This window comes from Cyprinodon tularosa, unplaced genomic scaffold, assembly GCF_016077235.1.
Source record: "Cyprinodon tularosa strain WSP-4 unplaced genomic scaffold, ASM1607723v1 ctg679, whole genome shotgun sequence".
Lineage (NCBI taxonomy): Eukaryota > Metazoa > Chordata > Actinopteri > Cyprinodontiformes > Cyprinodontidae > Cyprinodon > Cyprinodon tularosa.
In genome coordinates this window covers 30,313-43,554 of record NW_024039428.1, presented here as the reverse complement: position 1 = coordinate 43,554, position 13,242 = coordinate 30,313, and the positions used below count along the sequence as shown (strand labels likewise).

Sequence of the window (13,242 nt, the reverse complement as noted above, 5' to 3'; positions counted from 1 at the left end):
TTTTTCAGTTAAAGCAGTAAGCATGAAGATAACAGCCAAACAAGAGGAGCTGCGTCCAGGACAGGAGATTAATCTGGAGTGTCTTTCTGGGAGCAGCAACCCAAAGTCCAACATCTCCTGGAGTGTGGGCTCAGTGAGGTTTGTAAATGAGCCCAATGTGTAGAGACCTTTCACTGTGAAATGCCTGAAGAAAATTTAAAAGTTACATTTGGCACCTTTGTACAATTGTATTTGATGGAATGTGAGATGTATATCATGGCTGTCAAGTTCACTTTTTGTAAACTTTAAATCAGAATCAGACTCAGAAATACTTTAATAATCCCAGAGGGAAATTACTTTTGTTACATGCTCCAGTTACAGTATATATATATATATATATATATATATATATATATATATATATATATATATATATATATATATATATATATATATATATATATATATATATATATATATATATATATATATATGCATTTGTAAAAACTAAATCCAAGTAAAGTGAAAATCCAAGTAAAGTGATATGTGGCGTGCAAAAATAGTGTATAAATGTCAATTACAGGGAGGGGGGGAGTCTGAATCACTTGAGGGAGGTATTATAGAGATTGAAAATAATAAAGTTAAAAATGTAACAGGAGCGGTGTAACTGCAGCATGCTGCTTTCGTGCATGCACACTTTCCTAATTTCATATTTGTGACTTTTTGGCTGCTTCTAGGTTCCAGGGAGTGGAAGAGACACCTACAGAGTCGTTGTTTGGGGGTGTTTCTGTGCTCAGTAGGCTACACCTAAAGCTGACTTCGAAGCACCACAACCAGAAGGTGATCTGTCAGGCCTACAGCCCTGTGTTGAAAGAGGGTTCAAAGACATTTTACCACCTGAATGTACTATGTAAGTAGGGGAGAATTAAAAATCAAGGTATACATTGCATTATTTGTTGTATGTGTGTAAATAAACAGTTTTGTTTGCTTAACTTTAAAAAGACTAATCACTTACATGGCAGATAAAATCTACATCTCAGAGAATTTTTGCTGTGTTTTTTTTTTGTTTACAGGATACCTTTGTTATGGTCTGTGTCTGTTGAGCTCTCCGGCAGTTTGTCCTAATTGTGCATTTACTTTGCTGCATGGCCATGTTTGCCTTTGATGCTATTTCACAGGCAGCAGTCAGCTTCTGCTTCAAAGCTTGGTGCTGTGTATGAGCATGAAGGAATGTCACTGTGTGTTTGTGCAGATCTGCATTTGGACAACAGTACTGTCAGGCAATGTTTTAATGCCTGTCCCTCTCCCTCCCACGCTGCTTCACTCCCCCTTTGTCGAAGTGCTTGAAGTTGGTTAGATCTGGAATTATTGGTGGGATGTTGACTTTTTACTGGTTTGACTCTCATTAGTGTCCCTCAGTGCTTTCATGCTCAGTGTGTTTTGTGAGTTTTTGTGTTTGTTCTGGTTGGATTTCTGTGGACAGGAGTCTGTATGTATTCCTCTCTGCTTGTAATATTTGTATGAATCCAAGTGAGTTTGTATTTCTGTTTTCCTTTTATGTCAGATCCTCCTGAATTCAGTCCTGAGAAGGCAACAGAAGTCCAGGTGGTGGAGGATGACGTGGCTATCATCCCCCTGTTGGTCTCAGCTAACCCTGAGGTGCTCTCCTGCATTTGGCATCACGGCAGACAGATGCTGGTCAAAGGTGATCCAGGGCTGTGTGATGGCTCTATAAACCAGGTCCTAGTTGAGCTGAGCCAGCAAGTAAGCACTCAGCCTTGCCATTCAGGGTCTGAATAAAACATAGCAGGTTAGCCGGCATGGGACTCTGCCAAATGTGATTCTCATTACAGCTCTAATATATTCACTCTAAATGAGGATAGCTGAATACAACACAGCAGCTTTAAACTTGTCTTCCTCTGCAGGTCGATGTCATCAGAGCCCAGCTGCACCCACACCCTTTTTGTTATCTCTGTCACTTCCATTATATGCAGATAACCCTATATAATGAATGCATTTTTTTAAAATGAGGAACAAACACATTACCTTTTTGGGCACTGTGGTACAGACCATCTCCCTCAGAGTATTATTGTTACCTTGAAGGGGGAATCTAGCCAGGCTAATCAATATTGCAGGATTAGATGTCAATAAAAGACCGATAGTGAGAGGACATGTTGATGAGCATACAATTAAGCTCTAATTTCCCATTGGTGTGCATGTGTCTGCCTGTGTTTTTACTTTTTCAAAGGGGAGGATCTACGCCACAAGTGGACAGATGATCACTCTCTGGAGATTAGAAATGTGACGAGGAAAGATGCCGGCATCTACACCGTCAAATGTGAAAATGATGAAGGTGTCAACCAAACTACTTTCACGCTGGATGTTCTTTGTAAGACATTGTTCATAGAAAATGCATATATATATCCTAGATATATATTACATTTATTCACCTACTGCAATAGTATGAAGGTGTGCATGTTTGTAATTGTAAAGGCCAGTTTGTATACAGTATTTCTTTAGCATGTAATGTTTCAGATTTTTTGCATTCAAAATCTGCTTTCCGATAATATTCCACTTAGGTAGACTTTCAACATATTTATTTTCCTATCTGGTGTTAAGGTGATAAACTATTGCCTAGATTATAGGATGCTGGAATGCTGAGTGTGCTGCAGAATAAAGACTACTTTAAGCAACTTTACATAAATGTTGAAAGGATTCTAGAGCAGCTTTTGCATCTCTAATTCTACAGTTCATCTTTACCTTGAGCCACTCTACCTGCATAAAAATGTCTTACAAATTGACATTCTTATTTCAGTTAGGTTCCAGATTTGGATAATTGTCCCAGTAGTTCAGTCAATTCATATATGCTGGCTCCTAATAGCACAGTTTTAAGTTCGTCTAAAGCTGTACATTTGCAAAGGACCAAACTGGTTTTCAAGTTCCTTCTCGCGAAAAGAAAAAAAAAACCTTTATTAGGTTCCCATGCAAGGCCATCCACTTCCCCTTCTGCCTCAGGCCCCGCCTCAAGCTTTAGGCCCTCTGCCTCGATTGTAATGATTTAGTAATGCTAGCGCTAAAAATTAGGTCTGTTTGATTCAGCAAAGCCCATGGTAGACGACTAATGGATTCTGCCATCCTGCACTGACTGGGCTTGACAGTTGTAGATATTCATTATGTATGGAGGATTGTAGTAGCTTTTAACTATGGCAGTGGATCCCACTTAACAATGTCGGTCTTTGTTAGGAGACCAACATGAGTGGGTACTACCAACCCAGAGGACGGTGTCTTGCTACTGTTTCTCACCACTGTTCTTCAAGAGGGAACATAGGTTCAGACAAGTTGGCACTAATGGCCTGACTGTTGCATGAGTGTGGCACCCAGGGGAAGTGTAAAAGGCTTGTGAGGTTAACAAAGAAAAGAAGTGTGAAGTCTCTGGTAGAAGAGATTCACTGATGTTTAGATAGATGGAGGAAAGCAAAAGAGGGCAAACTGGTCACTCAGCCATAATCTGAACAGGGATGTGCTCTCATTAAAGGGTTTTGTGGGTCACATAGCCAGTTTTTAATGTGCTGCTGTTGTTCCAGCATAGAAAGAAGCTAATAGTTTGTATCCCATGGGTTATGAGCCCAGTTAAAGCCAAACAAGTGCAAGAGTAATTATCTCAAATCCACATGCCTTTTTTAATGGATGATGTTTCCTGCTGACTTTACTTCTGCCTCAGCCTTTTCCTTTTTTCTTACGCTCAGATGATCCCAATGTCAAGGCGGAGAAAGACCCTGTGTTCGTTAACCAAGGAGGAATAGCTGACCTGATATGTGTGGCAGATGCCAACCCCATTATACCTGACATGTTCTCTTGGAAATGGCTAGTGAGTGCTACTGCAAGCAAACACGCATAGGCACACATAGCAGGAGCAGCAACAGTCAAGGACCAGAATCTATTTCCTCTATCTGGCTTCCCCTGTTATTTTCTCTGTTCTCGCCGTTTATCACTGGGCTCTCTAAATGCACAGATGCACCATAATTCACTGGCCTTAACTATCCTTCCACCCCACGTCTCCTTGTTTCACACTCAGCCCAAATCTAGAAAAATAGCTTTCATTACTGCTGCGTGACTAAAGGGCACATTTGTCAATGTGGTGTGTATCTACTGATACTCTCCGTGGTCCAACCCGCCCCTGGCAGTGGAGTGCATGTTCTTTTCCTCTGCTTTTATTGCCCATTCTTTTCTGTCTTGGGCCTCTGTAGCATTTGATGTTATTCTTCTTTGTCCTCTCAGCTTATTCTATTGAATGCCCTTCCCATGCAGACATCAAGTGATGAGTCCGGCTACCTGTCTTGCCTTACGCAGCAAGACAGGTATTGCACCATCCCCAGGGAGGGAGGATAGGAGGTACTGAGGGATAGCAGCTGTCTTTTGCTTATTTCCTCTCACTCTGTATTCCACAGGGAGAGGAAGAGGTGGAGATGGGAGAGGAGACCCAGGAAGATGAATCAAGCCTTCTGACCATTCATAATGTGACTCGGGCTCACGCTGGTTTTTACCAGTGCACGGCCAGTAATAGCATAGCACTCCCTGCCAGTGTGGAGATGCAGCTGGTAGTGCAATGTAAGTCTGTCATTTTTTAAGTTTAGGGCATAGCAAACATTAAATATAATTCTATGATCCTTCTGTGGATTTCAATAAATACAGCATTTATGGTTCCTGAGTACCTGCTACTCTGTTATTATTTCTGCAGTCACACCAGAGCTTTGGAAGGGACCACAGTGGTCGAAGGTTGCCAGTCGGGGAGATGGCACTACCACAGCTGAGTTGGTGTGTCAGGCAGAAGGCATTCCTCGTGTAGAATTTATCTGGAAAAAAAAAGGGATGCTCATTGATTTAGCCAACCCCAGGTCAGAAAGTTATTTAGTTTGCTATTTTCCATGACAAAGCCCAAGTTACATTTACAATGCTTTGCAAAAGTGTTTTTTTAGCTACAGTGGCTTAGAGGTGCATATACTTAAATGCGCTACTACCGTATACTAAAAGTGTTGCAAACACAAAAAAACAAGGCTAGCAAACACAACATTTAGACCTACACACAACACTAAAGCAAAGGAAAAAACAACAACAAAAAAAATGCTGCAAACAATCTAAACCCAATTAAAAATTTGTTCTAAGACTTGCTGTACAAAAGGGCATCATCTGTTTAGATATGAAATGATTTGAAAACACAATGTTTAATAACAATCCCTATCTGGATGTGCAAAGCTTTTAAAGACACTAAACATAGCAGAAAAAGGGATTGTTGTTTTTTTTATTATTATTTGCATGGTATTGCTAAGGGAGTCTACATATTAGCAAGAACGCCACACTTTTCAGATTCTTGCAAATGATATGGATTTCTGATATGGATGATATGGATTTCTATTTCTTTGTTTTTCTAGTGTGCTTTAGTGTCGGCACTGTTCATCCTTTTTCTTAACTGTGTGCTATAAATCTTCATGCTACAGGTATGAGGAGAGGACAGTGAGGGAGGGCTCCTTCCACACCAGCACTCTGCGAGTGGTAAATGTAAGTGCTGCTCTGGACTACGCCGTCTTCAGCTGCACAGCTCGCAACTCACTTGGGGAAGACAAGCTAGACATCCAGCTCGTCAGCACAAGTATTGCATCTGCATACATTTCCATTTTAAGTTCATATGGGCGTGTGTCTCTGGGTGACTGTGGTTTAAGCAGTATTTTTACTTGGTGCCATGTAAAATGCAGAAAAAGGAATTTTGAGAAATGGCTGTGCTACAATTTTGGCATCTCTAGAGTGAAAAAAGGAACTAGTATGAAAGAGTGTTTTGAATATATTTAAACCAATCTATTTTCATCTATTTATATTTGAATATGCTGTAATCTCATGATTCCATAAACACTTCCAGCAGTTTGGTTATCTAGCCAACATAAACCATATGCCTAAACCTCCCTGTTCCCATAAACACTCAGACAAGATAAATACCAAGAGACAGAGGACAGCACAAAATAGTTTATTGGTTCCTGACCATTCCTGGCATCCATCTCTACCTTCCTTGCCTTTTCTGTTGCTGTGAATATTCCCCCAGGAATATTTTAATAAATGACAAATTCAAAATTTGGATAATTAATGGCACGCCGGGTAGGGATTATTCAGATCACACACTTGGCAGGGAAACATGAATGTTTCCTTCTGTTCTTATTTGGATACAGGAAATGAAACTGAATCTATGTCGTCTGGTCCAAATTCTACCCGGCCATCTTAGCTGAATCAAAATAGTATTAGGGGGTCATTACAATTCCCACTATTCCCTCAAACCTTATTTTATACCCCTAAATCTACCTTATCATTTAGCCCACAGCTCTACTTTGCTTCTTCCACAGATAAGAGTTGCAGAGATAAGCTTTACACTCCTGGCATACTTAGACTTTCCACCAAATGCTTCTGCACACTACTGGTGTAATCAGCCTGGTCCAGCTCTCAGCAAATGCCAGCAGCTATCGATGGACACATTTAATATTTACTATGAAGACTACAAAATGCAATCCAATACTGACTGTTTATTTCCATCTTTTCGTTTTTTTATGGCTGAGTGTAAATAATCATAATTAATTTGATACAGTGGTGATAAATTATGAATGCTTCTTTATCACTTTGGGGCTGAGAGAAAAAGGTCTTTGGTAATATTTTTTTGGCATGGATGGCGATGTTTAATATAAGCAACCTCTTTGCTTTCTTTTAGTTGAACTGATTATAGGAATTTTTTAGTCTTGTAATCTGGTGTACAGACTATGGACCAGCAAACTGTCTGCTTATGCCTCCGTCAAAATACCTCTCCTTCATTTCACCTTGACTAGTCCCCTTCACCAAAATTACTGCCTTTATGCTCCCAATACAAAACAGCCCACTTTGCTTCCAGAAGCCTGACTGAAGCAGCGCTTTGTATAAAAAAAAAAAAAAAAAAAACAGTCCAAGTCTGACTAGGCTCCTTTGATCTTCTTAATATTGGTGCTGAAATAATCAAGAGGCAATGTCTTATTGACTATGTTTTGTTATATGAATTATGCAAATCAGCTTCTAGGTTATTAGTGGAGACAGTCAAAGCTTTGTCCTTTTTTTGGTGATCTTTCAAAAGTTTATTTATAATAATTATGCAGTTTCACATTTAGAATTTTTTTTTTAAACCAGTGCTACACAACGTCTGATCTGCAAAGTCTTCAGCCTATTAATATTTTTGACATTATCTTGTGTTAGATTTTATTTAGAAATCTTGGCAGCTAAAAGCAACACAAATGAAGCAAAAAAAAGAAAAAGGGGAAATTGCAGGCATCTTTGAATAAATGTGGACAAACGTTATGGTGATGTATAAACTACCTTTTTTAAGTCTTGTAGCTTCTGTCTGAATTTTAATAAAAAAAGTATCCCCAAAGCATGATGCTCCCACTACTGTGTTTCTTGGAAGGACCTGAGTTTCTAGACTTCGAAGTGTTAGTTTTCCAGCAAATATAGGGCATTTAACATGTGAAAAAAGTAACATTTCCTTTTTGTCTAATCAGAGCATTTTCTACCACATGTTTTATACCTCACCTACAGAAATCTGCAAAAAAGACCTTGGTGACTTGTTTTAACAATTAAATAATCCTATAACTGTTCCTTTAAAGATCACCCTTTCTTGGTTCATTATTAGTTGTGCTATGAGCCAAAGTTAAATGGATATGCACTGTTTTGACTTATATTTGAAAAAAAAAATAAAAATAAGACTATACCTTATGCTCCCTTCATTTTAAATTCATGGTATTCAATCTTATAAAACCCCAATAAGATGCAATCAATTTTATTTCTCTAAACAGTCAAAATGGGAAGAAGTAGAGGTGTTTTTAGAATTTTTGGAAGGAGTGTGACTTAATAATTTTCTTAGGTTGATTAATTTGTTGATGAAACATCTACTCACAATAGGGAAAATTCTGTGTTTCTCTTGGGTGTAGCTGTGATGTGACAGAATGCTATATTTCTCTTATTCTCGAACACAAGGAAAGATGGAACAAAATACTATTTCAGAAAGGGGAACATCGATTGATCTTAAATATTCAGGAAATGTAAAAGGTAAAGTAGCCTCATTTAAACTACCATAATCAAAGAAAAGTGCCTCAACCAACTTCATATGGGACATATAAGATTGGTGGAGATGGCAATTATTTGGCACACAAGAAGAATGGAAGAACAGAGTCCAGTGTCAAAAACAGTACTTTAATAAATTAATTACTTGTAGTTGAAGTTATTTCTCTTAAAAAGTAGCTACTTAGCTATTGATCTTTCAAGCTTAATACATGTTTAGCAAATTTAACTTTCTTAAAATATTGATGTATTTGAAGTACTTTCATTTTATTTAGGCTTTAAATACAACTGTGAGTTCAATTCTCAAATATATAATATAATATAAGATTATATAAGAAATGCAGTTGTTTCCCTTATCAATACCTACATTCTCTTTCCTTACAACTTAAGACTTCAGAGAGCTTACTGAAGAGTGAAAGTGTTTAGCTCAAAGAATACAATCAGTTTTTAATTTTATTATCCTACCTTTTCACCCTTAGATCACCCAGATCCGCCTTCATCGGTTCGTCAGGTCAGTGTTACCCACGACTCTGTCACTCTAGAGTGGATCCCTGGCTTTAATGGGGGCCTACAGCAAAGGTTCCGTATAAGGTAAGATAAAAATAAGAAACATATGAACATCTTGACAATGAGGAGAAAACCATTGTTAATGTAGTGTTATTTCTTTTGACAGATACATCTGGGACAACTCCATTAGCTTCATGTATGTAGATGTTGTTCCCCCTGATACAACAACCTTCACTGTTACAGGTCTTCAGCCCCTCACCACTTACAACTTCTCAGTTAATGCCCTCAATGCAATAGGAGAGAGTGGCTATGCTGACAATGGTGCAGTACTGATCATCACCACTAAGGGTCAGTTGTTACTTACCCTCCAGATTATTCCATGGACAACTGATGTCCACAAAACATTTACGATGAGTTTACTTTTGGTATTCTATCTCTTTGTTTAAAGAGGCACTAACATCAGAGGGGGATCCATTGGATGATGACGCTCAGTGTGAGTTCCCCTTGGATTGTGTGTGTGTGATTGCATGTGTGTGCAAAGCTTTATTGTATATATATATATATATATATATATATATATATATATATATGTTTGATGCATTAGAATGGGTGCAACACCATAAGCCAGTTAGATGTCTAACAACTAGGGTACCTAGGGGGCCGACGGGGGTCTGAGGCCACCACCGGTCAATTATCCATCCAATCATGATTCACTGGATAATATAGGCCTCATTAGCAATAATAATAATAATAATGAGAAGAAGAACATTATTACCATTATCATCTTGACTACCATAATAAATTACTGCTCAGCATCTGAATTGCTTACTTCCTCTGCTGTCCATTAGCTCAGATAGGCTGACAGCAAATCCCAAGCTGGGTTTAATATAAACTCCTATTAGTCTACAACAGGGGTCTCCAACCCTGGTCCTCAGGGCCTACTGTCCAGCATGTTTTAGGTGTTCCCTTACCTCCACACACCTGACTTAAATAAAATGGTGATTAATACGCCTATCCAGCTCTGGAGGCTGCTCAGGAGGAAAGGCAATCATTAGATTTATGTGAGCAGAAGCAAAGAAAGATCTGAAACATGCAGGACATTGGGCAGTGATACAGGGTGGAAGTCTTCTGGTGTGGAATAATAAAATCCTGATTTGAAGACTAAGTGCTGTAGTCTTTAAACTAGAGCAGATTAAAAATGTTTAAGGTGATTAGAAATGTGGTGGAATATTCCTTTAGGTGATTGCCATTTCAAAGGCTGTAAATGTAAGCCAACTTCAGCTTTGCACATCTGTTACAACGCTAGGATTGCTAGTCTCTAATCTCTCCAAAGCACAAGACAGATGAGTGCTGTCCTTCCCAGTTACCAGCTCCAGCTTCTCCTTTGCAAGTTAGCGGTGCCAGTCTATCAATTATCAGATCAGCACAGACTTTATACCAATCAAATTGTATAATTGAAAACTGTTATAACTGATATCAAAGTTATTAATTATTGTGATAACAGAGTTTAGTGACGCTATATGATATTTTTTCGTCCCTCTTTTTTCCATATTGTCCTATTTATTCACTTAAAAAGGCCTTCGAATTTTTAGAATTTAAGCTGTTTAATAAAAATGAATACTTATTTCAAACTTTAAAACATTACTTAAGACTAGTGGGAATAGACATTTCACTTTATATAGACAAGAGATATAAAGCCTTTGTCATTTTAATTTCTTTTATCTTTGTGAACATCATTGGCTGGAAAAGCTGCCAATGGAAAACCGATATTTGTAACATTAAATCAATATACTTACGAAATGTTTACAACGAATTAAGTTCCTTTCTTTACATATCACAAAAAGTGTAAGTATTGAGGTTTCAGGATGCAATAAAATTAAAATTACCAATTGTTGTTGGCTTGTTGTTTATAGTGTTTTGTGATTGTTTGGAGCCAGCAATGAAATGTTAATACAGATTAACATACTTGCGCAATCCTGGTTGCTGAATAATGAAACAAGACAGGTTTGATTTCAAACAACCAAAAAATATGATGCCAATTACACAAAAGTAAATAAATAGATATAAAATTACAGATTTGTAGAAATAGATGAATTGCTGTGCGCTATATTTATCCAAATATACAGAAACAATTACCAACAAAAAAAACACAGCACATTTAAGTATAAAACAAAACAACAACATGAAAAGTCGGCAATAATTAAACAGACTGTTGCCAATGGTGTCTCTTTATTCTATGCTCTACCTGTACAGCACTGACAGAAAGCCATGCTGTTAAAGTCATTTTTATATTTACTCTCTTAACAAAGCTATTATTTTTCATTATATGTTTAAATTCGAAATTAAATGCTGATTATTTACTTCATTTTTTATGTTTTACATTATACAGTTATATAAATATCTCATGATTTAGAAAGTTTTTGCTTATATATACTACATATCTATCTATCTATCTATCTATCTATCTATCTATCTATCTATCTATCTATCTATATATATATATATATATATATATATATATATATATATATATATATATATATATATACTTATTATCATCTGCTAGTTTTTAATTATTAAAAGGCCACTAAGAGATCAGTTATTTTTTATTTTTTTAATCCTAAATCTTTCTGTTTAACTTTCCAGATTCTGTTCTATCTGATCATTTTGTTTTTGTTTACAACCAGCTCCAAGTGCCCTGACAACCCATTTGACTGTGGCCTTCACAGTGGTGTTTGGAGTCATGCTGGTGTTGAATTCGTTGGGCTGCTTCTTGGGGCGGAAGTGGAAGAACAGGCGTGACAAAACAAGTACCTGTGATTATCTTTTCATCTGCGGATGGGGAAGTGTTACTCGCTTTCTTGTCTCTGCAATGTTCCGATTTCTCCCTGCAAGACTCTAAAGACATTACTCTGAGCAATGATGTAATTGTCAGCTCGGCACCACCTCATCCTCTCATGTCCCTCTTTCTGTTTGTGTGTCCTGTCTCCTTTCCTTTTCCTCACCATCTGAGCCTCTACCTCGCTCTGGATTCATCCCTCAAATCTGTCACTTCAATGTTGCATTCATATCTTTTATCTCATTGGCCGGCTTCATGTCCTTCCTCTCTCCCCCTCCTTTTGTCTCTTTCCATTTGGTTATCAGCCTAACCATCAAGGCCTCCTTCTCAATCTTTAAGGTTTTGCATTTATTCAGCACCTTTCCTTGCCCTCTAGTTTTTACATTGAATTTCTTTCACATCTCGCTAATCTTTCATTCACTCTTGCTCTCTGGCCTCTTTAGTTTTCTGATAAAATTCAACGCTTTTGATCGGATAGCTCTCTGCTTTAAGTATTTCTTTCTTGTATTTCTGTTTCCCCTGTAGAGGCAAAAGGAGACAGGGCCGTAAATGGACAAAAGCTTGAAGAGGAAATGTAAGTCAAGGCTTTTTATATCAATAGATGAAATAAAGGTTCACACATGTTATTCGCTAACGTATTGAAAGCAGCTTGGGAGGCAAAAAGAGCTTTTGCTTGATAAAAATCAATCTAAATGTCTTAAATTTTGTATAGCACAAACAGTACAGCCAATAAACTTGGATTTTATGTGAGAGACCAAAATAAAATACTGAATAATATTAATGTAGAAGGAAAAGGTAACATGGTTTCAAGTTTTCTTGTTAAATAAAAATGTTTGTTATAATTTATAATAATTGGTTAACATGTCAGGGGTTTTAAAATACTAAAGATAAATTCACACCAAATGTGGATTATGCAGCTGGAGCAGAGGATTTCCATGTTATTCCTTTGTTTCCCTTTAGGATTAATAAAGTTTAATTGAATTGAATGTAAATGGTGAGATGCAGCTTTCCAATAGACTGATGAATGGTGCATTCTTTGGTGAATTGGTGAAATTAGATCACTTTAATGGCTGCAAAACAGGCAAAGCAAAATTTGCAGGAGTTCAAAATTTTTTGTCTACATTTGTGTCAAAAAAAATAAAGTTGAAAAAGGAAGTGGAACATGCTCTTAAGAGGTTTGTGGGTAGCATTTAAAGAAACAGAAGGACTGTTTTGTCATTCCACCTCCACCGATCAACCTGCTGGCTTCTCTTCTCCGTTCTACCTGTCTGCTGTCCTCCTTCCATCGCCTACAGTTGTTTCTAGAGGAGCTATCTCTGGTTAGATGCTGCATCTCTATGCTCTGTCTCCCTATCACTGAACCTCTCCTGGCCTACCGCACCTTCTCCCCCGCCCTCAGTGCTCTGTCCGCCTGGCGGACATATTCGATCTACCACTGTGGACCTTAGTCGCCGGTCAGTTGTAACCTCGCCTCTCCTTGTTGCCGTTTCCCTGATGGGCTTCGCCGATCTACCAGTGTGCTCCTCCTAAGAAGGAGGAAAATGGAGATGGACTGAGTTAAATACAGGGTGATTGTTAAATGTTTATGCCTATCATGAAGGATCACTTTCCTTAATGACAATAATTGACAGAGAATTTAATTGGTTAAGATAAAGAAACAATCTTTAACAGTTTTTGGATGATCCAATCAAAGGTGTTTGGAATTTAATTCACTTAGGAATAGAGATGGGAGTCGAAAAACAGTTCCTGTTCAGAACCGGTTCCGTGTGTTCCAATTCCATGGCACCGTTTGGTAGCTC

General features: G+C 37.8%; 1 protein-coding gene across 1 annotated transcript in view; it reads left to right on the top strand.

The window, feature by feature from the left end:
* nphs1 (NPHS1 adhesion molecule, nephrin) overlaps positions 1-13,242 on the top strand; it is an 80,253-nt gene that overhangs the window by 61,003 nt on the left and 6,008 nt on the right. The window contains exons 14-26 of the mRNA XM_038267583.1: positions 9-138; positions 717-889; positions 1,544-1,684; positions 2,228-2,368; positions 3,726-3,847; positions 4,428-4,587; positions 4,718-4,874; positions 5,475-5,626; positions 8,577-8,688; positions 8,771-8,952; positions 9,053-9,097; positions 11,292-11,414; positions 11,969-12,017. Coding sequence (XP_038123511.1) covers positions 9-138; positions 717-889; positions 1,544-1,684; positions 2,228-2,368; positions 3,726-3,847; positions 4,428-4,587; positions 4,718-4,874; positions 5,475-5,626; positions 8,577-8,688; positions 8,771-8,952; positions 9,053-9,097; positions 11,292-11,414; positions 11,969-12,017 — 1,687 coding nt within the window. The remainder of the gene's footprint in view (positions 1-8; positions 139-716; positions 890-1,543; positions 1,685-2,227; positions 2,369-3,725; positions 3,848-4,427; positions 4,588-4,717; positions 4,875-5,474; positions 5,627-8,576; positions 8,689-8,770; positions 8,953-9,052; positions 9,098-11,291; positions 11,415-11,968; positions 12,018-13,242) is intronic.